This window comes from Astatotilapia calliptera, chromosome 7, assembly GCF_964374335.1.
Source record: "Astatotilapia calliptera chromosome 7, fAstCal68.1, whole genome shotgun sequence".
In the NCBI taxonomy this organism is placed as follows: Eukaryota; Metazoa; Chordata; class Actinopteri; order Cichliformes; family Cichlidae; genus Astatotilapia; species Astatotilapia calliptera.
Genome location: NC_137428.1, coordinates 13,219,176 through 13,241,674, shown reverse-complemented (window position 1 = coordinate 13,241,674; position 22,499 = coordinate 13,219,176). Strand labels below are relative to the sequence as shown.

At 41.6% G+C, this 22,499-nt stretch overlaps 1 protein-coding gene across 9 annotated transcripts in view; it reads left to right on the top strand.

Moving 5' to 3' along the window:
* Nucleotides 1–22,499, top strand: part of rasgrf2a (Ras protein-specific guanine nucleotide-releasing factor 2a) — a 51,107-nt gene that overhangs the window by 14,459 nt on the left and 14,149 nt on the right. For 5 of the 9 annotated variants that reach the window (XR_013909950.1, XR_013909949.1, XM_080303479.1 and 2 more), the window contains exons 3-18: nt 2,905–3,052; nt 3,298–3,387; nt 3,465–3,718; nt 4,087–4,166; nt 8,252–8,445; nt 9,129–9,238; nt 12,531–12,649; nt 12,739–12,902; nt 14,466–14,532; nt 14,637–14,764; nt 14,849–14,931; nt 16,849–17,097; nt 17,283–17,375; nt 17,459–17,967; nt 20,772–20,897; nt 21,556–21,645. Coding sequence is in view for 7 of the 9 variants with exons in the window: in XM_080303479.1 (XP_080159605.1) it covers nt 2,905–3,052; nt 3,298–3,387; nt 3,465–3,718; nt 4,087–4,166; nt 8,252–8,445; nt 9,129–9,238; nt 12,531–12,649; nt 12,739–12,902; nt 14,466–14,532; nt 14,637–14,764; nt 14,849–14,931; nt 16,849–17,097; nt 17,283–17,375; nt 17,459–17,967; nt 20,772–20,897; nt 21,556–21,645 (2,504 nt within the window). In the remaining 2 variants the exon portion in view is untranslated. The remainder of the gene's footprint in view (nt 1–2,904; nt 3,053–3,297; nt 3,388–3,464; nt 3,719–4,086; nt 4,167–8,251; nt 8,446–9,128; nt 9,239–12,530; nt 12,650–12,738; nt 12,903–14,465; nt 14,533–14,636; nt 14,765–14,848; nt 14,932–16,848; nt 17,098–17,282; nt 17,376–17,458; nt 17,968–20,771; nt 20,898–21,555; nt 21,646–22,499) is intronic. The other 4 variants (XM_080303481.1, XM_026173022.2, XM_080303480.1 and 1 more) reach the window with 2 other exon arrangements.

Below are 22,499 nucleotides of genomic sequence, written 5' to 3'. Positions count from 1 at the left end.
TGTGCAGTTTTTTTGCGCTATTGGGGGTCTGGGGACCCAGAACCGGTCAGTATCTGGTGTGACCACCATTTGCCTCATGCAGTGCAACACATCGTCGCATGGAGTCTATCAGATTGTCAATTGTGGCCTGTGGAATGTTGGTCCACTCCACTTCAATGGCTGTGCGAGGTTGTTGGATATTCGTGGGAACTGGTACACGCTGTCGTATACGCCGGTCAAGCACATCCCGAACATGCTCAATGGGTGACATGTCCGGTGAGTATGCTGGCCATGCAAGAACTGGGACATTCTCAGCTGCCATCTGCCCTGAACAATGTGAACCATGATTCATCTGTGAAGCGCACACCTCTCCAACGTGCCAGATGCCATCGAATGTGAGCATTTGCCCACACAAGTCTGTTACGGCGACGAGCTGGAGTCAGGTCAAGACCCCGATGAGGACGACGGGCATGCAGTTGAGCGTCCCTGAGACGGTTTCTGACAGTTTGTGCAGAAATTGTTTGGTTGTGCAAACCAATTGTTCCAGCAGCTGTCTGGGTGGCTGGTCTCAGACGATCTTGGAGGTGAACCTGCTGGATGTGGAGGTCCTGGGCTGGTGTGGTTACACGAGGTCTGCGGTTGTGAGGCCGGTTGGATGTGCTGCCATATTCTCTGAAATGCCTGTGGAGACGGCTTATGGTTGAGAAATGAACATTCAATGCACGGGCGACAGATCTGGTTGACATTCCTGCTGTCAGCATGCCAATTGCACGCTCCCTCATTGCTTGTGGCATCTGTGGCATTTTGCTGTGAGACAAAACTGCACATTCCAGGGTGGCCTTTTGTTGTGGGCAGTCTGAGGTACACCTGTGCACTACTCATGATGTCAGATCAGCATCCTGATGTGGCACACCTGTGAGGTGGGATGGATTATCTCAATATAGCAGATGTGCCCACTACCACACATTTGGACTGATTTGTGACCACTGTTTGGGAGGGATGGTTATATTGTGTATCTGGAATGAATTTTAGGTCTCTACGTCCATCCCATGGGGAATGGGAGCAAAAACAAAAGTGTTGCGTTTATATTTTTGTTCAGTGTATGACCCCTATGAGCAAGCACTTTGGCGACAGTGGGAAGGAAAAACTCCCTTTTAACAGGAAGAAACCTCTGGCAGAACCAGGCTCAGGGAGGGGCGGCCATCTGCTGCGACCGGTTGGGAGAGAGACAGAGATTAATAATAAGTACGATTCAATGCAGAGAGGTCTATTAACACATAGTGAGTGAGAAAGGTGACTGGAAAGGAAAAACTCAATGCATCATGGGAATCCGAGCAGCCTACATCTATTGCAGCATAACTAAGGGAGGATTCAGGGTCACCTGGTCCAGCCCTAACTATATGCTTTAGCAAAAAGGAAAGTTTTAAGCCTAATCTTAAAAGTAGAGATAGTGTCTGTCTCCCAAATCCAAACTGGAAGCTGGTTCCACAGAAGAGGGGCCTGAAAACTGAAGGCTCTGCCTCCCATTCTACTTTTAAATACTCTAGGAACAACAAGTAGGCCTGCAGTGCGAGAGCAAAGTGCTCTAATAGGGTGATATGGTACTACAAGGTCATTAAGATAAGATGGGGCCTGATTATTTAAGACCTTGTATGTGAGGAGCAGGATTTTGAATTCAATTCTGGATTTAACAGGAAGCCAATGAAGGGAAGCCAAAACAGGAGAAATATGCTCTCTCTTTCTAGTCCCTGTCAGGACTCTTGCTGCAGCATTTTGGATTAGCTGAAGGCTTTTCAGGGAGTTTTTAGGACTTCCTGATAATAATGAATTACAGTAGTCCAGCCTGGAAGTAATAAATACATGAACTAGTTTTCCAGCATCACTCTGAGACAGGATATTTCTAATTTTAGAGATGTTGCGCAAATGGAAGAAAGCAGTCTTACATATTTGTTTAATATATGCATTGAAGGACATGTCCTGGTCAAAAATGACTCCAAGGTTCCTCACAGTTTTACAGCTTAGTCAGTGCGAGTGAGATTCGGAGAACCTCAAAAAGTAAAGTGTGCTGTTAGCACAATTCAGTGGAATTCTGAGGTGTGCAGAATAAACAGGAATAGAGACTGGACTGTCCCCCCTCTCTGTTCCTGAGAGAAATGTTGTCTTTCTTTCTAGGTATTATTGTTTTGTGTTTTGGATCAAATGAAGGCATTTCAGGGATGAAGACATTTCTTATAATGTTAGGTGTAACATAATACTGCAGAAGTTACTCTTGATACTTCTGGTACATTTTGATGGTAAAACTGACAACACAGGGCCTTTATTTGTAATGAAATATGTATGTACATGATAATGCTGTTTGTTTCACTACCTTCCACTACAATGAAAATCTTTTCTTTCTTATTATCTTGTAGTAAAAATGTTCCACAATTTCATCTTGTTGTTCCTACACTTTTTGTGAGAAAATGTGCTGTGCTGAAAAGTGCGACTCAAACTCTACCTTCTGCTCTTTTTGTGTGTGTATGCAGATTTGACACTACTACCTCATGTTGTTCCATATTTGTTTAACATGCCTGTGTGCATTTGTGTGAATGTGTGTGTTCTTTCTGCTCGCAGCGGTTCACATTTAGGTCACACTGGTGCTGTAGTGCTGCACTGGTTACATCACAGACTTGATCTCGTAACTCGACCTCTGTTTTTCTCTGGTCTCACTTTTTGTGTCTTTCCTATTTTTAGTGTAACATTCAGTAGAAAGTATGCCTCTACTTGCCCACAATGACATATTACTGCAGGTGTCAATAATATCAGGTTACAGCCTGATCATTCGTTTAAGTCTATAACTAAAACAAATTGGCACACAAAGCTCTCTGTACATGTTAAATTACCACACTAACCGACTTCAGTACTGTCCTCCTGTGCTCCTTTTAGCTACTCTGGCATCATCATTGAACGTGACATCCTGATGCAGAGGTACATCCATCTGGACCAGATCATGGAGACTGAGAAGGTTGCAACCAATCAGCTTCGTACTCAGCTGGAGGACCAGGACACAGAGATTGAGAGGCTCAAAGCAGAAGTATGCATGAGTGCACCTGCATGGCTACATAAATGCACATACTGTCACACACAGGCACCCACATGCACTCTAAAATCAAAGCATGCAGATTCCTAAATTAAATCACAGCAGGACTCCACTGATTCTGGGGCCTATTATTTGGGATTTTTCTTTTTTTTACCTTTTAAAATGTTCCCATGAATGCTTTATATTTTGTTATATTTTGCACATTTTTTCATATGGACGCTGTTGTTGTGTTGTTGCAGATTACAGTATTGAACAAAGCCAAGGAAAGGATGCAGTCGCACCAGAACAACCAAGACGAGGAAGACCCCGATATTAAAAAAATTAAAATGGTAAAGAATTGTAACTGCATATTAAAATGTAGAGAGACAAGGTTGTGAGAGAAACTTAGTGTGCAATGGCTATACAGGTGCAGAGTTTCATGCGTGGCTGGCTGTGTCGGAGGAAGTGGAAAATCATTGTCCAGGACTATATCTGTTCCCCTCACGCTGAGAGCATGAGGAAGAGGAACCATATTGTGTTCAACATGGTGGAAGCAGAGACAGAATACGTGCAGCAGCTTTCCATCCTGGTGAATTGCTTCCTTAGGCCGCTCCGCATGGCTGCCAGTTCCAAGAAACCTCCCATTCGCCATGATGATGTTAGCAGCATCTTCCTCAACAGGTGCAACTCTCTTTTTTTTGTTTTGCGTAACTTTTCACACAAATCCTGTATTTCAGCTGTTTGTAATAGTTTATAATAAAGTTTGTAATAAACTATATACTAGATATAAAATACTGATGTCACACATCAATTTCTGAACAAATATGAGAATGTAGTAAGTCATCAGCTAACACTTGCCAGCCTGGTTAGCAAACGGCTTCTATAAACTGTCTAGGTGTAACGCACCAAACCTAGATCCTTCTTGCGGCCTTCCTGGCCTTATAGTTATACTACTAAACTCATTCTTGGTGAATTGAACTCACTCCTCTCTCTCTCTCTCTCTCTCTCTCTCTCTCTCTCTCTCCCTCTCCCTCTCTTTCGCTATGAAGTGAGACCATCATGTTTCTGCATGAAATCTTCCATCAAGGTCTGAAGGCCCGAATTGCCAACTGGCCTACTCTAGTTCTGGGTGAGTGTTTCCAAGCTTACACTTTTTTTAACATAAGCTGTGGTCAGAAGGTTCTACTACTACATGTATAGAGACAAAAAAACAAAACAAAAAAAAAAACCACACCTCTGATTTACATGTAGCTCATCTCCTTGTATATCAAAGCTTCCAGTGGAGCTTTCTGACTGCTTGCATAGAACAGGGTGGTCTGTGGAAGTAGACTAGAGTGGTACATGATAAATGAACTGGTTCTTTTCTGCACTTCCTGAGTAGTCAACAAGTTGCTTCATTCAGTCAAGCACTTTTTTAATGCAAGTGCTTTTTGTCTAACATTCACACAAACATTCATATGTCCAATGGATGCACTGAAGAGCAACTTAGGAATGGCATCTTGCCCAGGAATATTTGGCATGTAGACTGCAGCAGTGTCAGGGATTGAACCACCAACCTCCTAATTAGTAGATGACTTACTCAACCTCCTGAGCTACAGCCACCCCAAGTTGCTGTCTGAAATCTTGATTGGATAGAAGGCACGTGGGTAGAAAAAGCATGGAAAAAAGTGCCGGTGTTAATGGGTGAGTTAGACATGTTGTATATATTTGAGTGGTAGAGTAGAAAGTGCTGTACAAGAATCTCTCCATTTTTCATTTACGATGGTCAAGGCTAATGATGAGAACTGAGTTTCTGACAGCAAGACAGAAAACAAATAGAAGTTTTAAGTTTGGAAACATGAAGCCAGCAGGAGCTTTCACCGGGAGCGTGTTAATGGTTTCTTTGTTAGATTCACTGGGTTGTTCACCATTAATGGATGCAAACTTCTACTATTACATCCTAAGGCATCTGAGGAAGAGCTTTTGGTGCAAATGAACTAAAGTGCAGCATGTGTCATCAGGTGCCTGCTCATAGCATATCAAAGGAGCAGGATTATTTGCAAAGTTTTTTTTTTAGGTGAATGCAAAATTAGATTGTTTAATGGATTTTTGTTTTGGTCAGAATGGGACAAACAGGGATCGATCTGCAAATTAGCAGAAGACATGGGATTGATGCAGGAATGCTTGAACAGATAACTTGAAAGGGAGATCAACCAAACTGATCACTTTATCAGGTGTGCCTGTCTAGTTGTGGGTTGGACCTACGCTTGCCTTCAGAACTTCCTTAATTCTTCATGGCAGTGATTCAACAAAGTGCTGGAATTCCTCTGAGATTTTCACATTTACACAATAGCAGCATGCAGCTGGTTGCACGTTTCCCGTTTTCACCAAATCCCGAAGGTGGTCTATTGGACTGAGATCTGGTGATTGTGGAGGCCATTTCTAGTACATTGAACTAAACATGTAATGTGATGGGATGAACAGGGTTACCAAAAGTACTGAAGCAGGCTGTGGTCCTAAGGAGCCCACAGTGTGCCAAGAAACCATCCTGAACACCACCATCATCAGCCTGAACATGGCACATGATAGATGGCAGGACAGATGGCCTGTGTGAATTGTGGGCTCACTTTCTTGTTCTTCACTGACAAGACTAACACCCAGTATGGTTTTCTGCTGCTGTAGATCATCTGCTTCAAGGTTTGATGTGTTGTGTGTTCAGATTTCAGAAATACCTTGTTTGTAACAAGGTGAGTTACTGTCGCCTTACTATCAGTTTGAAGCTGTCTGGCCATTCTATTCTGAAGTCATCAACAAGATATTTTTGCATCGCGCCAGATATGTTCTCCACTGGCCATTTTCCATGAACCCTAGACATTGTTATGTAGAACAATATCAGTGCATCAGCAGTGTGTGAAATACTCAAAGCAGCCTGTTTGCAGACAATAATCATACCACGCATCAAGTCACTTAAATCTTGCTTATTCAATACATTGTTTGAATTTAGCAGGTCTTCTTGACCATGGTCACGTTGATAAATGCACTGAATTGCTGCATTATGATTTGTATGAAGTAGATTAGGGGTGCAACGATATTCGTATCGATATTGAACCGTTCGATACAGTGCTTTCGGTTCGGTACGCATATGTATCGAACAATACAACATTTGTAATTTATTTTATCAATTTTCCTTCTGACGATGCTGTCTGTGTTGAGCACTCAGTGAATCTGTGTTCGACTACTCCGCCTAGGCTGCACTGTCCAGCGCAGATCCAATGAGCGCTCAACACAGACAGCATAGTCAGAAGGAAGAGCGCAGGGCACCTCCCCCACCCTCATTCAGATCTGGCGTTTGGAATTATTTTGGTTTTCATGTGACATATGACCCTGAAGGTAAGCGAGTCATGGACTAAAGTAAAACAGTATGTTGGATGTGCCATGCAATGCTCAATTACATTGGTGTGAACTAGTGTGCTAGCGCAGTTAGCTCGTTAACGTGTTGGCCGTCTAGCCCCATGCACAGAGCGATTGGCGGTAGCTCGTTAACGGAGATTTGCCGTGTTGTGGCCTTAAGGTCATTTCAACGAGATTAACCTGAAAGCACTAGTGGGAACACAACGAATATGACTGCACATTTACGCCGACATCATCCTAGTGCAAAGACAAGTGGAAGCAGACAAAAAAAAGCAAGCATGCTACTAACTTTAGCCGAGTCATTTAGACAGCTGTTAGCACATGATTCTCCTTATGCTGCTGAGAATATAGCCCAGAAGAAGCGGATAGTATAGCTTTTATTTTGGAAAGAGCCATTTCTCTGTAATAAACTCTCTTTTCCAAAGATGAGTGATTCCTCAATCAGATACAGGGCTTGCAATATCGCTAGCCCGACGTCCCGGAGCTAGCGATTTTTTCAGTCGGGCTACCAAAATCTATCTCTGCCCTGCCCGTCGGGCTATTGTAGGAAAAATATATGTCAATGCTTTTGCATTCTTTCAGAAATGTAGCTGGGTAATTATGTCATTGGCATCGGTGAGCCACTGTCAATATGTGACATATTGAAGTCGCGTTTGAATTTGCGCTCGTTTTTTTGCTTTCACTTTGCAATCGTGCGAACTGTGTATAGAGAGCGACAGTACTGATCTGTGAGTGATGATAATTTGTGCACCAATTCCTCTGACATCGTCTTATTAATCGTTAGCTTACTATGCAAACATGACAAGTGAAATCTCCCGCAGCAAGCTTAAACATGTGAGAGGTTGATCGCACAGAGAATCGCTGAGCTTATGTGAGTGAGTGTGTAAAAGCATTTCAGTTCTGCTGAGCCAAATAAGACAGGTCAGGGTGAAGAAGTGACAGCCAAAGAAAAGCTTACCACAAAACGGAGAAGTTATGACAAATCAGACTATAAGGCAAAAAGAAAGTGCAGCTTTATGGTTTCATGGACAAAAGAATTTCTGTGGCTGCGATATGACGAGCTAAATAACCAGGGCTGCACATAAGTGGTCCGCAGGTGCGCATTCGCTGTCAAAATAAAAAACACGCACAAGGGTTAGGGTTAAATTTAAAAACTGTACTTTTGAGTTAAAATATATATTTATAATTTTAATAAATGACAAATTAAAAAGGCATGAACATTTTTTTGTATCGAAAAAATATCGAACCGTGACACCAAAGTATCGAACCGAACCGAACCGTGAATTTTGTGTATCGTTGCACCCCTAAAGTAGATATGTGTGGGCCACAAATAAAGTGGCCCATTATTATAAATCACTTGTTTTTTTGCTTTTTATAGTAGAACAACCTTTTGATAATACATTGTGTAGTATGCAGTATGCAAGACCTGAACTCTTCAATGGCATGCATTTTAAGTTCTCTTTGATATTTGGACATATTGGGACATGATGAATGTAAAAACAAAGAATTACAAGATTTTTTATTCTACCCGATTTTTGTTTCTGAGAAAAATGAGATCCACAATTGAGGGCATTTGTTTTAAATTTCGATAGAACAGTGGCAGTATAATGTCCTCGTAAGTGGATAGCATGCCCTTGTAGAGCAAAATTTAGTATTTGGGTCTAGACAACCCAAAATGTGATGTCCACCACATGTGGATGCCAGGTCCTAGGAGGTTAAATATACATCTTGGATTTTTACATGTGATCTTCTTTTTTTTTAAGCTTAATAAAATCTAGAAAACCTTCAATGATGTTGTCTTTTAAACTTCTTTTTGACACCCAGCGGACCTGTTTGACATTCTACTGCCGATGCTGAACATTTACCAGGAGTTTGTGCGTAACCACCAGTACAGTCTTCAGGTGCTGGCAAACTGTAAACAGAACAGAGACTTTGACAAGCTGCTGAAACAGTATGAATCCAACGCAGCCTGCGAGGGTCGGATGCTGGAGACATTCCTCACTTATCCAATGCTTCAGGTACTTTTTACATTAAACAATGTAATCCATTAGCTGCTGTTATAAAAACTATGTAATATGCTTAACTGTAAGGCTTAATAATTTGCAACAAACACTGATGATACAATAAATAAAGACAGCGTTATATAGTCAAAGTATAATATTTAGTCATATAACATGGTTACTTTTAAATGCCTTGACCTGATATATTTGCCCTCATATACTGATATACTGTGTATGAGCTCAAATGGCAGGATAGTAAATTTATTTGCATTAATCTAAATAACTTTGTTTTTTCGTCATTCAAAGATCTCTAATATCTTCGTTTCAGTCTGTGGTGGGGCGTGGTCTGCAGTGCCACTGCAGGGGAGGCAGACACCTGAGCGGCATCTGCAATCACGCCTCGTCGGCTTAAAGGCTGAACTAGGTCCTGCAGTGTTGGTGTTGTTGTGTGTGGCTGCAAAGCTGCAGCCGTCTGAAGTGTATTGCAACGTATTAATAATAGATGCTGAAAAGCATGAGTACATGGTTTGGTCTGTGGTGGATCTTTCACACAGTCTCTTATTTAAAAAGTTAATTTCCCATTCTGAACTTTTTTGGAATAGCTTGGATGGGATTTCATCGTTTAACCATTTACAATTAATTCTTATAGAAGTGCTGTGTGTATTTCACAAATAGTCACATGGGGTTTTTTTACATTTTAGATTCCCCGTTACATCAGAACTCTCCACGAGCTGCTGGCGCACACACCTCATGAGCATGTGGAGCGCAAGAGTCTTGAGTTTGCCAAATCCAAACTGGAGGAACTGTCAAAGTGAGTGTGTGCTTATGAATACAGTTTAAGAAAATGATTGTATTGATTAAATACTCAGACTGTTGTTGAATAATAATAATAATAAAAAAAATATGGTTAGCTTGAATCAGTTATTTGGTTTCTGAGGTTTATATGAACCACATAAACATGAGTTACCAGTGTTCTGCTTAAAATTGGCTTCACCTGCAGCACATAACTGCCTCAATAGCCTCAGTACTGATGTAGTACATGAAAAGTGACAGTGCACTAGACTAGAGCGTGCAAAAAAAAAAAAAGAAGAGATAAAAACAACAACAGCGTTTGAAAAGTAGTGAAAGTTCTTAAACTCTTCATTATATAGAAACAATTACCCCATATTAGATTTCATGTCATATTAGAAACAAAGTGGCTATTGAAAGGAGAACGGTAAAGATTTTATGCTGGCAATAATTAGGTGGAAAATGAAATGAAAGACAAGTATCTACCAAGCTACTTAAGTGAAATGGCAACACGCCATCTAACAGAAGTTAAGCAATCTCTAGATGTTGTTTAAGTAGTAGGAGTACTGTGAGTCATGTTGTTGCTTTAAAAAGTTACATTTCTCAGAACAAGAATGCTATTTTAAGACATTGTTTTAATCCTGAGAGCAGTGTATTGAAAGGTAATGGTTTGCAATTATTCTTTAAAAACTGCAAAATGGGAATCTGCAGGTTTAAATTTTGTGAGAGAAACCCATATATTTCTGATTTATCAGACACCTCCAAAGAAGCAGCGTGTGAAGTGCATGCTGATGATGTAGCCAGTAATATAACAGCAAAACCTTCTAGGAAAAAAAAATAAACCCACAAACTGTATCAGTGTGTTCCTCGTAAGTAAACTATGGAATAATTATTCAATACTTATAGATCAGAAATAAATTAATTTAAAAGTTTGGGAGTAATACTTGGGCCAGGCAACCAAATCAACAATGTCAAGCTACAAACAAGCTTTAAAAACATTTTGGATTAGAAACCAGTCATTTTTAATTTTGGAGGTTTATATGTTAAGCTTTGATGGATGTCTGGCTGTGCAATCTTTGGACTTCTATGAAATTGCTGTAGGCAAACCTGAGTTCGTGGATCGAATTAGGTTGATGTCTACTCTTCGTTATAGTCAGCTTTCAACAGGCTTTAGGTGTAATGGTCTGTGTGCAGCAGGCAGGAGTAGAGGACCCAAAATGCAGATTTCTGGAGGCAAACATGGAGGCACAGCAAAAAAACCCAAAACGCTGACTAAACTGAGAAAACAAATAACTAGCAGCCAGGCTGGCAGACACAACACACGGCAGAGAATGATGGCAATCATAGATAAATCAAGGAAAACAGAGGGCTTAAATACAGAGAGTGATAACGAGGGAAATTAGACACAGGAGGAGAGCACAGCTGGGAGTAATCGAACATGACAAGACCAAGGGGAAGCAAAACTGAAAATATTAACATGGGACGTAGAATGGCGATGCAGACCTGACACTGAGATAGAGACATGAAAAAGGCATAACACTGAATAAAGGAAAGGCATATTAAACAGAACCTAAGACTGGAAATCAGGAGATACTAAAGAACTTAGGGTGCTAGAAATATAAACAAACAAAATAAAAACTAGACCTAGGCACACTAACATTAGCCATGAAGGAAAATATTTTTAAAGAGCATGACTAGCAGACCAGGGCCCTGTGCTTCGTACGTCGCTTACTACATCCAAGATCAAATGAAACATCCAAGACCAAATCATCGCGCTAACTCTGAGCTCGCTATTCCTGTTCCCCGAACACACCTGTTGTTGACGATTAGTATAGCTGGATGAAGTAATGTGAGATCACTGGGTGGCCCAACAGGGGCTACGCATCGATAGTAGAAACATTGATCGGCAACCCTTTGATTGGTCGGCGAAAATGTCGAAGGAGCGCGCTCGGTATTTTTCGGCAGCAGAGCAAGAACTCTTGAGTGAGGGATTTCAGGAGTTTCAGGGTTTAATTAAAACGCAAGGGAACACTGCAAAGGCTGCAAAAGCAAGGAGAGAGGGCTGGCAGAAAGTTGCTGACAAATCAAACTCGTAAGTAATTCAATAATAACAATAATAATGGAGTGGATTTATATAGCGCTTTTCAAGGCACCTAAAGCGCTTTACAATGCCACTATTCATTCACTCTCACATTCACACACTGGTGGAGGCAGCTACGGTTGTAGCCACAGCTGCCCTGGGGCAGACTGACAGAAGCCAGGCTGCCATATTGCGCCATCGGCCCCTCTGGCCAACACCAGTAGGCGGTAGGGTAGATTTATCATATCACACCATATTATCCAATATTATATTACATTATATTATATTATAATATGTTATATTATATCCCCTTTCACATTAGAGCCACAACAGGACCCACTAGAACATGGGAACAAGTAAAAGTGAAATATAAGAATATTCTACAGAATGGTAATATTTATCACTTATATTGCTTGTCGTCTCTTGGAAAGAGACCCTGGAATACTCTGTTTGTTTGTTCATAACAGCAACCAAGAAAAGGGCAGAGCAAAAAAAAAAGACAGGTGGTGGTCCTGCACCCCCTCGTCAACAAGTTGGTTAAGTGAATAATACCCTCACGGGAAAATCGATATCTCTCTATGAGCACACTGTCGCGCTGAGCTAAAGGATCTTGTCTGTCCCGCAATATACGCTGAATTCTGAGGACTCTCCTTATCAATCTTGCACCTTCCGCAATGGGTTGCTCGCGTAAACGGACAGGGAATGACTGCGACAGACTTCCCAAATCCACCTTCACTTTTATAGCCGTGGTCTCTCATCTTGATTACACGAAGTAATTTACAATTACTACTCTGAAATATGAATTACATCTGTAATAATCACATACATGTAATAGAATGTTAATAGTACATTTCCCTTTTTTAGGGAATGACCTGTATGTATCTGTGTGAAATCAATAAAAGGATCAAGTGCTGCATTATCTTTAGTTACATTGATGTTATTTATTTATGGTGAAACAGTGGTGGAATATCGCTGTTGCTTTCGTATGAATGACGCGGACATACCTGCATGGCCGCGATCTAATCCTGTTTACATAAAGTAAACCTGCTCCCCAGCAGGTTTACGCTTACGGCTCTGTTGCTATGACAGCAAGTCCCGGATGGGCTTCGGGGAACCGAACGATCCAGGATCACGCGAAATCGTCAACAATCTCATCCAGCTAACTCACTTAGCGCGGTACGAAGAACAGGCCCCAGAACATCCATTGTCCATCCATCATTGTTTGTTTTGGCAGGATGATACATGATGAAGTCAGCGACACAGAGAACATCAGGAAGAATTTGGCCATTGAAAGGATGATTGTAGAGGGCTGTGACATCCTTTTAGACACAAGTCAAACTTTCGTCAGACAAGGTGAGCTTCTGTCTTTGTATTTCATGCTTTACCAAGTCATGTTATTCCAGTTCTTAATCAGTTTACTCATTCTCATTGTTTGTGGGCAGGTTCTCTCATCCATTTACCATCCAGCAGTGAACGGGGTGTTCTCAGTAAGGTGCGCCTGGGCTCTCTCTCACTGAGGAAGGAAGGAGAGCGACAATGTTTTCTCTTTACCAAACACTTCCTCATCTGTACCCGAACATCGGGAGGGAAGCTTCACTTGCTCAAGGTCAGCTTCACCTGTTCACAACTTTGCATTTTATTTATTCAGTGGGCAGTGCCCTTTGGTTTGAAAACTCTTTGCTAAGGTAGACCTAACCAGCACTGATGCATTAAAAGTTTTAAACCACTAAGCATAATATCAAAAATAAAACAATAGTAAAAGCCAACTGGTGGTCTTTAAAGGTTCAACAATTATACCATTTTTCAAGGTTAAAATGAGCAAAATCAAAATGAAAACTAAAAGGAGCCATCTTGGTTCCATTGTGGTTAGCATGTTCATGAATATTATTTCCCATCAAAGCAGAAAACTTGAATGCCTTCCTTGCTCTGTTTTTGCATCAGCACACACAAAAGATAACGGTCTTGTGATTTAAGATAATAGGGAAAAATATTAAAGGAAACATATGCTAATTCCCATCTCAACATTTTTATTATTGGAATCTTCCATGATTCATACTTCAAAATATTTTTAACTCACACCAGGCTTTGGTGTAGCCCCTCAGTTTGCTATCTGTCTGATACAAACCATATCTATATGATCCAAGCCACAGACTTCTAGTAAATGGTCGGTATTTATATAGCGCTTTACTAGTCCCTGAGGAAAGTGCTTTACACTGTCCAAGTCGGGGCTCGAACCGGCAACCTTCCGATTACAAGGCGAACTCCCAAATCTTGAGCCACGATCGCCTTCTCTGTTAGTTGCAGAGAACACAAGGATGTCTCTAAGTGCACATTGTACCAGGACATGTTAGTTCGCAGGTTGATGATTAATATTGTAATTGCATCATCAGATTTGCAGCTGCATGTTCTGGACACTTGGGTGAAGAGAGGAGCTGTGGTGGTGAGTTGGATCAGGTGATGGGGGAGGATGCTGGACAGACCTGGCACACCCAAACATATTGTGAGGGTGTGTTGGGAACGCCTGGCAGAGGCCCTGATCTGTGAGATCTATAACTCCCACCTCCTGCTGAACTTCAAAAGCATTCCAAGGGAGGCTGGGGACATTGAGTCCAAATGGACATTGTTCAGCACCTCCATTGCTGAGGCTGTAGCAAGGAGCTGTGGCTGCAAGGTGGTTGGTCCCTGCCATGGTGATTTTGGCCAAACCAGTGGGGTTCTGGAAATACTGTCTGGAGCTATGGGGCAGCGTCTCTGATTTGGCAGACTGGGGTGGTGGTTCCTCTCTTTAAGAAGGGAGACCAGAGGATCTGCTCCAACTATAGGGGTTCACACTACTCAGCCTCTCTTGGAAGGTCTATGCCACCGTACTAGAGAAGAGAGGATGTAGATTAGTTGAACTTTGAATACAGGAGGAACAATCCAGTTTTTGTCCTGGATGCAGTACACTGGACCAGCTCTTTATCCTTTCAAGGATATTTGAGGAATATTTGAGGAAATGTTAAAAACAGCAATCAGCTGCTTCCTAATTTTTTATTTAGAAATGTTCATATTATAATATTAACGATTATTTTGAATTTTTACTTTGCTTTTCCCTCTTCCTTTGGGAAATATTCTTCTAAATAAAAAATGACATAACTAACTTAAGCTGTGTTTTCTCTTCCAATAACAGCAGGGAGGAATGTTGTCCCTGATCGAGTGTACTCTGATTGAGGAACTGGATGCCACTGATGAAGACTGTGAGTGTCTTTCTTCAGTCATTATTTCCTTTTTCCATGCATAATAGCTCAACTGAGGTGCGACTAATGTTTTGGTTTGTTGTTTGTTATTTCTGACAATGCAGCAAGTCAAGGATTTAACCATCTGGAGTTTAAAATTGTGGTTGAGCCTCCTGATGGTCAGTCCTTCTCCATTGTTCTCCTGGCTCCTTCCCGCCAGGAGAAAGCTGCCTGGACAAGTGATATCAGCCAGGTAAGAAGTCAATGGTACAAAGATGGAATTGAATTTACCTACCTGTGGCAAGGTTTCATGCTTTTTTTCTGCTTTGTGTTTTAGTGCATTGATAATATCCGATGCAACGGCCTGATGACAAGCGTGTTTGAGGAAAACTCCAAAGTTTCTGTGCCACACATGATCAAGTAAGAAAAAATGAGTGAAAAAGTGCAGTATAAATAACTACAGTCGTAGTTGGAAGTTTATATATTTGTCATGGTCATAAAAAGAAGAATTGGTTGTACAACTCTGAATTTATTTTGGGAGTTTAACAATGTTAGAACTACTTCAAAGAAAGTTTCACTAACGCTGGCTAACAGCAAAAACAGAAGCACTTGTCCGATAGAAAAGTTCAGTATATGCTCAACAATTCACCTCAGTATTGCTACCACTGAATGGAAGTGAACTTAACTGAGTCATTGACTCATATTGGACTTCTTTCACAAAGATTTACCAGAGCCAGTTTTATAGGGGGAAAAGCCTATACTTTGTTGACTGCAGTTTGCAATCTTACAGAATCTAGCAGTGAGATGTTGTATCTTTAAATTAACAGTACTGTGCTAAAGTTTTGAACCATTCCTGATTTCTTAAGATTTGCAATGACAATTGAAATAGAATATGGGATGAACCAGACTTTCACGTCATCATGTAGTATATTCTTAACATCCTCAAGAGGACATCCTGGGCTTTCTATTGATGCCACATTTGTGGGGGTTGGGGTACCAACGCATATGAACTCTGTTTTAACAATAACAGGAATTGCAGTTTTTTTTTTTTAAGTGATCATCGTTTTCAGATATTGTGATTCTATTGCTAAAAATCTGATTGTTTCTTCAATTTGAGAGCCTAAACTTTGTTTTGGTAGGATTTCAGAAATAGGGTAATAGAGGAAAGGGTGAAATTGTGGTAGGAGACCCAGACCCAGAGCTGTCAAGAGATGTTGTGAAGGAAGGCCAGACATTAGAACTGGAAGGTGAAACACTCTGGAGAAGACCAGTTTTTGAGGCACCCAGGTTGCAGTCTAGGGCTCTGAAGGTTTTAGACATGTTTAGAAAGGGAAATAAGAACTTGTTAATTCCAATTCACACACTCTTATCTTCCAGAGCTGTCCTTGTCCATATCAACCTAGGAGGTTTTCATTTTGCCCAAGCTCACTGTCCTCAAAATCTGGCATGTCTTCCTCTGAACTTTCACCTCTGCTGTAATGTCTGGCCTTCCTTCACCTCACCTCCTGATAGCACTAAGTATGACTCCCTTCGACTGTTCTACATAAAATCCTATGTGCCTGACTTAGTCCTCTGTTATACCATCCGTGGTCATTGTCAGTGCCGTGGGTGACATGACCTAACAACCCAGGTTAAGATGAATATTAGGTATGGACATTAATAAAAAAGTTATTCGTTAAAATATATGCTTTAGTGTTCCGTTTTGTTTTCATCATCTAACTGTTTTAATATTCAGTGAATGGAAATTTTACCAGAAATGCTGGAGAACAGCCTGCAGCATCTGTTGTAGTTTTCAAGAAGTCTCACACGTCTCCTGAGCAATCCCAGCTTATTCTTCTTTGACAAATCTGCCAAGCAGATACAGATTTGATGGTCTCTCCTCTCCCTTCCTGTGCAGGGTTCTAGAGATAGTCTTCTTCAAAACTACAATTCCCAACTTGGCTAAATTACTCACTAGTGTCTTGGCAGTTGTTATGGGGTCTTTAGGCACATCTAAGTTTTCTTTCTCTTCCAACTTCTGAACAAACAGAACAGCTTGTCATCTCTCAAAAGCAGCACATATATTATCAACTACAGATCCTATGAAAGATAATATATGGTTTAAGCTGCTGCTACATGCTGGGTGTTTTTCTGGTGGAAAAAGTCAGTCTGTGCAGCTGCATATGGGAGAACACCAGGGCTGCACAACACTATGGCTGATTAACCCCCCTAAACATCCATCCATCCATCCATCTTCATCCGCTTTATCCGGGGCCGGGTCGCGGGGGCAGCAGCCTAAGCAAAGACACCCCCCTAAACATTCTGATTTAACCTGACTGTGGTATTTTCTTTCTGAAGGTCTGATGCTCGACTGCATAAAGACGATGTTGACATTTGCTTCTCAAAAACGCTCAACTCCTGCAAAGTCCCGCAGATCCGATACGCCAGTGTGGAGCGCTTGCTAGAGCGTCTGACAGACCTGCGCTTCCTCTCCATAGATTTCCTCAACACATTCCTCCACACTTACAGGATCTTCACCACAGCTACTGTGGTCATCGACAAGCTGGCTGACATCTATAAGAAGCCGTTCACCTCCATACCTGTAAGGTACATGTCATCATTTGTAACAGGCATCCAAATATTCATGAATCCTCTATGTATTTCCCCCCCTTCATGTTTAGCACGTATAGCTGCCTGCAGCACGTCTTTCCATTTCCACATTTTGTGTTGCTCCTTTCATCCTCCTCATTCCTTCCTTTTTCCATGCTCTTTTTGTTCTGTCACTGCCCCAGAATTGAGCAACATTCATGTGACCGTCTGTCCATCATGTCACTCTGTCCTGACTACAGTCTGAAGATCACACAACTTGCACTGGACCAGTCCAAGTAAAGACCCTCAGTAGGACTGATGAATCATTTGAGTGTGTTCTTGTCAAGCACTGCACATCAGCTAGTTTCCTTTCTCTTAGATCCCTGGAGCTCTTCTTTGCAACCAACCAGGGCGTGTGGGGAACTGACCCTTTGAACAACAAATCGCCAAGGCTGTGCCGCAAGTTTTCCTCTCCTCCTCCTCTGTCCATCCCCTCTCGTACCGCTTCCCCTGTGCATTGCCGAAAGCTCTCCCTGAACTCCCCTATCAGTGTGAAAACAGGAGCCCTAGACCTGTCCACCACTCGTTCCTCTTCTGCAGCCAACTCCCCAACCTCTAGTCACAGCCCATCCATTGCCTCTCCTCCACCTGGCTCTACCAGAGCGCCCTCTGGCTTTTCCTCCCCTCCACCCACCGCCACAAGGTCTCCTAGCCTCCCCCAGGCCTCTGGGGTATCCTCACCACCCCCTGTCTCCACCAAGGCACCGCTGGATCTCAGCCGTGGTCCTAGTTCCCCAGAGCTGAGTCCAGCTGCAGGGGAGGATGCCAGTGGAGAGCCGCCTCGCATTGATGCCTTCTGTGGGAAGCTGAGGCGCAGCTTCCGCAGGGGTGGGTATCTGCAATACAAAGACATATGAGTCACACTCTGTGAGACCCCTATATCAACACATTTGTAAGCACATGCCTGAGAGTCAACTAGTATAAAATAATACATTAAAAACAAGTATGTTTAAAAATTTGTATCATCTGTTTCAGAAGTAGTCTTACATTTTTCTCCTCTAATGAACTTTTTCTCCTCTAATCATTCATTTATTCCTGATAAGGCTTGCCCACCTAAACAGACTCAGTGAAAGACATAAATGGGTCACCATTACCCAACACAGGAATAATCGTGCTCTTACATCACCATCTGGCCACAGCTGACAGCCTGCTCACTATAAAAACAGCACTGAAGCATTAGATCAGAAACTCTCTAACAAACAACAAGGAAGAGAATGACAATAAGGAGATAAAGAGAGCTTTCTACTTTGCTATTGACCCTCTCCAAAGTCCAATAGCAGTCAGAAGAGCAGCTTGTAATCCACAAGTTCAATCATTCACATGAACACTCTGTCTGGTGTTCATTTGAAGGTTGCTTTCTTTTTTGAATACATAGCTTAGTTATCTGTGGAGCCTTTTAGATTAAAAATAATAACAATTATAATTTTCTAACTGTTGGTACGATTTCTTTAAACTGTCACAAAAGATATGTAGAGCTGTACAATTAATGCAGACATGTTTTTTTTTCCTACCATCAAAGTGTTTTCCATGTAGACTTTTCTTGGGTGGGTGGGTGGAAGGGGGGGGGGGGGGGGTGTATATTAATGGTTTAGCATGTTTAGCATTTTAGGGTTGTCTGAGACCATGATCAATTTACTAGTAGACAGTCCTCACACTTTTATTTTGTAAACCTTCACTTTTATTTTTACAGCAAACCAGTAAGCCACTGGCCTTGTTATATCTAGTTTTTCCCTACCAGCAGGCAGGTTGCTTTTTTTTGTCACAGCCAGGCGGAAGCTGACTGTGTGTTGAGGGAATAATGGACCCAAATGCAGACAAAACGGAATGTGGAACGTCACTTGAATTAACAAAAGGCAAGCTGTTTATTGAGGCTAATAAAAAGGTGCAAACGAAGGGGCAAGCTAAACTGATGCAAAACTAAACTTAGTAGAAACACATGGAGCTGATTAGAATAATGACACCACAGGGGAAGTGAAACTAAACAGAATGAACATGGGACACCACAACTCTTCAAACTAAAACAGGAACATAACCCGTTATATTCCTGTTTTATGACATGACATGACATGACATGACATGAGCTTGACAACATAGGACACGCAGACATGAAACGCATGACAGGCTAAGACGCGGACTTAACATGGTGCACAGACAAGGAACATGAACACTGTAAAAACATACAGAGGGAAAAAGGGGCTGGAGATGACACAGGGACATAAGCACAAACAGAACAAGATGACTGGGGGGGAAACAAATGACAGAAGGAATGGGTCACAAGGGGAAAACGTGTAAACAAGAGGAGGAGATGGGAGACAAAGACTGAAACACATGAACGGTTAGGGAGACTTAAACACAGGGGGTGAAGATACAAGGGGAACCTAATAAACAAAGAACTAACATGGCAACCTAAGCAAAATAGAATGAGCTTTAGCTAACTAAATGAGACTAAAACATAAACAACGAATATCAAAATACAAGGAAACTCAAAACACTGGGTCACACAGCAATTTTTTTTGGTGGTCTTTGATGTCACTTAACTGCCTCTACAGTCTCTTGACCCATGTTCCAGTGTCTTGGATTATAGGTGGCCATGACTGTCCTTGTTCTGCTCTGGGGTTTCACTGCAAACTGGAGGACCATTCTATCCTGAACCTGCAGCAGGCAGAGAACAGGTTTATATGCTGCCTTGAAAAGATTACTAACACTGCAGAGCAGAACAAGGGGGGAAGAGGGGGGGGGGGTCTTAGGGACTAGGAAACGTTTTGTATCAGAGACAACACAAACTTCAGTACTGTCATGACTAGGTTCAAGCTGTTAATCCCCTCATTATCCCTGTTAATCAGAATATCATTTTTGGTTTTTCTTACATTGTTTTCCCCAGTCTTAGGAGTCAGGCAGCAAAGAAAGAAATCATTCTGATGCACATCATAAAGTACACACATTTCTTTTTCAAAAAAGTTTCTCCTAAATGTATGTTTAGAGTACAGTTAGGGCCTTTGAAATCTATGTCATCATAGATAAATGGTAAATGGCCTGCATTTGTATAGTGCTTTTCTAGTCCCTAAGGACCCCAAAGCGCTTCACACTACATTCAGTCATTCACCCATTCACACACTGGCGATGGCAAGCTACATTGTAGCCACAGCTGCCCTGGGGCGCACTGACAGAGGCGAGGCTGCCGGACACTGGCGCCACCGGGCCCTCTGACCACCACCAGTAGGCAAACATGGGGTTAGTATCTTGCCCAAGGATATTTGGCATGCAGCTAGGAGGCAGCCTGGGATCGAACCACCGACTTTCTGATTAGTGGCTGACCTGCTCTGCCACCTGAGCTACAGCCACCCGATCTCAAAGGGTTAAGAGACTAGGTTACCAGTGTAACAGTAATTGGGGTTGTGTTTGGTCCATGTCACTTGGGATTGCTTGGCGGCTCAGTTAACTTGTTAATCTTAGATAGGAGATGGCTTATTTTCAGCATGTGCTCGATAGTCCCTAATAATATTTTAAGTTACTTTTGTTCTCTGTGTGTTTTACACTCCCACGTGATTGTTTTCTACCCTCAGTACTGTATACTCATTAAAAAATGCTCCAATACTTGTTTCAGATGTTACATGCAGTATATTCCTTAACAGCTGTCCTGGAGTCAGTATCCCTGGACAAATTCATTCCTGAGTCACCAGCTACCAGTGAGCCAGGTGACACATCCCCCTGCCGCTCGCCTTCAACACCGAGGCATCTCCGTTACCGTCAATCGGGAGGTACCAAATACACACACACACACACACACACACACACACACACACAATTTTCTAAATCTCTAGAGGCATGGAAAACAATGAGTACACTAAACATGGTTTTATTTTTTCATGGTGCAGCATAGAAAATATATTTGTTGAAACTGATTCATTTCATTATTTCATGAAAAATATTAGCTTATCTTAAATTTTATGGCAGCAAGATGTTTCAAAAATGTTGGGATCTGAGTATGGCAGCATGGCAGCTGAGGCAGACCCTTTTTAATGGTCAAGGTGGCTGACAATAGAGGTGTAACCCCTACCAGTTACACTTCTATTGTAATTTTATAGTTATAGTAATTTTTTTCCTGATTTGAGGTTTGATTGCTCATTATACTGGTTGCTGGTGTATGCTGGTACTGTGTGTGAAGAGCTGTGGAAACCCCACAGGTACCTTCACAACACCACTTATATTTGTTTAATAATTTTATTTTTGGTGACTTTCTTTTTTGTCCCCATGCCAAACAACTTTCACATGAGATGACTATGTAAACAGATTTGTCCTCATAATATGATGATTACCAATAACACAAACATATTTACACATTATTTATAACAGACTGTGTAAAGCGAGCAGGCTCTCTTTTTCTTGCTGTTTTTTAATGTTTTTGACTCCTTGCAGTTACATCAGGGGAGACCTCTCGCTGCTCTATGTCACCAGCTTCAGCTTTTGCAATCGCCACTGCTGCTGCTGGACATAGCAGCTCCCAGGGTGAGCATGTCAACTCATCAAGATCCAAAGATGCACACCAGAGGAAGGGAACTGTTGCTTTGGTGTCATTTAAATTAATATTAAGAGGTTGCTAGATGTAATGATGGGCTCAAATCATCTGCTGCAAAAATGTTAGTGCTTAGAAATTCACAGCTTCTACTCTTGTACTCAAGAATGTTATACAGAAGGTAAAAAAAAAACTTTGATTCAGAGGATATTGAAATTGTTGACCCTATTTATTTGTCTCGGGACTCCATCAGGATTTTAAAAACAGTAGCTAAAAGCCTATATTTACAAACTTTTATTAGTTAAAATGTATGTGCAGTCGCCTTGTTGTGATGATGTATTTGATTGTAAAAGTCTCAAAGTTCTAATACTCTTCCATTTTTAATAGTACTATGCCTTTGTTTGTTTTTTGACATGTATATACTGTTACACTGGTGAATGCTCATATTCCATTCCCAGGGTTCCAAATTATGAGATAAATATGATTGTAAAGAAACTCTGTGAGCCCAAAGCTCAGGAAACAAACTCAGGCATTTTGAGGGAGTTTTTTTTCCTACTCTGGCTCTTTATGATGTCACGGAAAGTAGAAACACTATCCTGCCAAAAATATTCACTGGTCTGACTTCACACCCTCATGAACTTCAGTGATATCCCATTCTGAATCCATAGGATTTCATATGATATCGACCCATGTTTTGCAGCTATAGTAGCCTCAGCAATTCTGGGATGGCTTCCCACAAGGTTAAAGAGAGTGTTTATGGGGATTTTTGACGATTTTTCCAGAAGTGCATTTGTGAAGTCAGACACTGATGTGGCTACCTAGTTTTCAAAACCTAATTTTTTGGAGG